The following is a 2,998-nucleotide window of genomic DNA, read 5'->3' on the forward strand; positions in this document are numbered from 1 at the left end:
TATCAACGAACTTAACAACAAACAACAAATTAATAATAAACGATTCACTGATAAAGCATTTTCATCTATGATTTTATTGATAAATTAATTACTAATCGAATGATAATATAAATACCAACATAAAATTCTATCGATAAATATAAAAATTCTAGTAGTGAAAAAAGGTTTGATGACAATATTTGAAAAAAAAGAAAGAATTATTAATTGTAGATCTCTGCAATGAAATCCATATGCTTTAAACTAAATTCTAGTATGTATAAACTAAATCAACTATGCTATATTACAATAATAATAGAAAAGAGCATGAGTTAGGATCTAACCTATAATTCTTAGAAAAATAGTCACATAATAGATGGTCACTATAGGCCTTTTAATATATTTTGTAACTTGTAATGGAAGGTGGGAGCTGCTAAAATGATTGGCTTTCCCTATCCATTTGATTTTAGTAAATAACATTAGTAAAAACATTGTCTAATAATTTATGATAATGCAAGAGAAAGACAGTAGGAAAAACAAAACAAAAAAACAAAACAAAACAAAACAAAAAAAATCCAAATGATAAAGAATGCATGGTTACCTAGTTATCAACGAAACTCTTCATTGGGACACCTTTTGTTTTTCTGGGTAAATTAATGAAAATCCATTCTGAGAAGGCATATTATGCTTAGTTAATTACAAGAGGATCGTGACGGATTTCAGAATTGGAGTTTTATTCACTTACTACACTGAAATCCAAGGCAAAGAAGAATATTAAAAAGAAAAAGAAAAGAAAAAAAAAGATTGTTTCTTTCCTCTTCTTTGTTATCTCTTGGTGCTATCAAACACACACCTTTCAATTTTATAAAACGTTAATAAACGACGTGTCGTCAGCAGATCTGAACCTGTGGTCCAACACCACTACGCTGATGCCTGAACACCGACGAGCACTCCGGCAACTCTCCAAGATCGGCAAACAACGACTCATCCTCATCTCTCATCGGGAAAAACATTGATGCCATGTCAGCATCTGCCTCTCCCTCTGCAAAAAAAGGTGTCTCAAGTATAGTTGAAGAGGTTGTCTCGATTTCACCAAACCAAGAAAATTCATCTGAAGTTGTGGTGGTAGATATGAGTGACCCGTCGTTTCCAAGATCCGTGAACCTTTCTTCATGCTCAGGCTCTGGGTTATCAGGATGGGTTGTGGAGACCTCGGGTTTGGTGGTAGTGTTGTGTTTTGGAGAGGAGGAGTTATGGTGGTTCTTATGGTGGTTGTGGGATCTAGAAGGAGGCGGCCAAGGGTGGTTGTGTTCACAGGAGTAGGTGATAACTAGCATTGATGGGTCCACTTTACTCCTCTCTACTTGTTTTCTAGCTGGACAGCCCTTTGAACTACTACACCTATAGTAGCCTCTGTAAACAACAAAACATAAAACAAGAAGTACCTTATCAATGCCTTGAAATTCTCGAATCAACATTTTTTATGTATCTTGTTCTTGAAAAAATAAAAAATAAAAACAAGAAGAAGAAGAAGAGAAGATTACATGTTGTTATAATCATCTTTTGTTTCATATATATATATATATATATATATATTTAACCGCATTTAAAAAAGAAAAAAAAACTCAAAATCAGAAAGCAGTCTGGACAATGTCTTGATTTACATGACCATGCTTGCAAGATCTGTGGCGATGGAAAAACTCGCCACTTATTAACTATGGCAACGAAGAAACTGCCGCCAGAGAACTGATTTGTATAGAGTCCAATTTTTATACTTGAAAGATATTGATCAAACTTATTTGCATAATTCTGCAGGTAATCACATGTATTTACAGTAAAGAAATGCTTTGGAAGCATAATTTCCGTCGCCATAAGTTTTTTACGAGGAGTTTTTTTTTTTTTTTCATTCCTTCTTCTGGAACAGAAAGAATCAGTCCAAATGCATTTAAAAAAGATACACTTCAATGAAAGAAAAAGGAAAGATATGTGTGATCGGATTTGGAAGAAGAGGGAAGGGTTACCTGGGGTAAGGTGAGCCTTTGATTGGCTTTTGGCCATACTTTCTCCAAGCCCAAGAATCAGACGGCGGTGAAGCATTTTCGCCCTTCAGCCTTGAGCCTTCTAATTCCTTGATTGGCACTGACACAACTCTTTTTTGCATGGCCTTCTTACTGATACAAACACCATGAGGTCAAATATTTCGTTTTCGGCACGAATATCTATCGTGCATGCTTATAAAACAACCATGGACATGCCATTTCTTCCTCTCTTTCTCTCTCCATATAAGCACACATATGCCATGATCTCTAACTCTGAGAAATTCTTCTGAATAATTCTAATGAACGGGATATGTAAAGATTAAGTACCTTCGTTTGGGAGAGGAAGTAGAAGGCATCTTCATATCGTTAGAAGGAGGTGATTCTGGACCGCTTTCCTGAGCACTATTGTCATTTTCTTCTTGCTCAGTGATCAGAGGGTTGATGTTGAACCTACTGTCCATTGTTGCTCTTAATTTGCAGCCGCCGCAAGAGAGCTGATTTATGTACTTACTGGATGCCCTTAATCACCGAGGATATTCAGATGCCGCCCAAGATGATGACCATGGAGGAGAACAAGAACGGAGAGAGAGAGAGAGAGAGAAGGGGTTTATAGATGGTGATGTGAAGAGAAAAAAGAAATGGGGGAGAAGGTGGAGAAAGAGAGGTGATAGCCCTTTTAAAAATTGGCCGCCATGTTGACAGATGCGCTTCTGATATTTACATTATTGAGGTTGTGCAAGCTAATGTGAATATAATCCAAAACTTATTTTTCTATTGCAATTTGATGACGACCCTTCCTTCCTAAAACTTTGATTATTCCAAACCCATGTCTTGATTGGAGCTCCACCAATCAACACGCTTCATTTTTTGCCCTAGTATATCATGCCATTTCTCCTCTTGTTTTTTGTTCAGCCTTTTTTATTTTTTTCCCAACGACCATCTAAACATATTTTATTGGAGTACATAGTTTTTTTTTTTTTTTT

At 35.9% G+C, this 2,998-nt stretch overlaps 1 protein-coding gene across 1 annotated transcript; it reads right to left on the reverse strand.

The window, feature by feature from the left end:
* Positions 1-621: 621 nt before the first annotated feature.
* Positions 622-2,772, reverse strand: LOC105135969 (probable WRKY transcription factor 65). The gene is made up of 3 exons (XM_011041088.1): positions 2,343-2,772; positions 1,998-2,147; positions 622-1,389 (listed from the first exon to the last, which is right to left on the reverse strand). Exons 1-3 carry the CDS (start codon positions 2,474-2,476, stop codon positions 867-869), a joined length of 807 nt encoding a protein of 268 aa, XP_011039390.1. The 5' UTR covers positions 2,477-2,772; the 3' UTR covers positions 622-866.
* Between the last annotated feature and the right edge of the window lie 226 nt (positions 2,773-2,998).

The sequence above is a fragment of the Populus euphratica genome, unplaced genomic scaffold (genome assembly GCF_000495115.2).
Source record: "Populus euphratica unplaced genomic scaffold, PopEup_1.0 scaffold56.1, whole genome shotgun sequence".
In the NCBI taxonomy this organism is placed as follows: Eukaryota; Viridiplantae; Streptophyta; class Magnoliopsida; order Malpighiales; family Salicaceae; genus Populus; species Populus euphratica.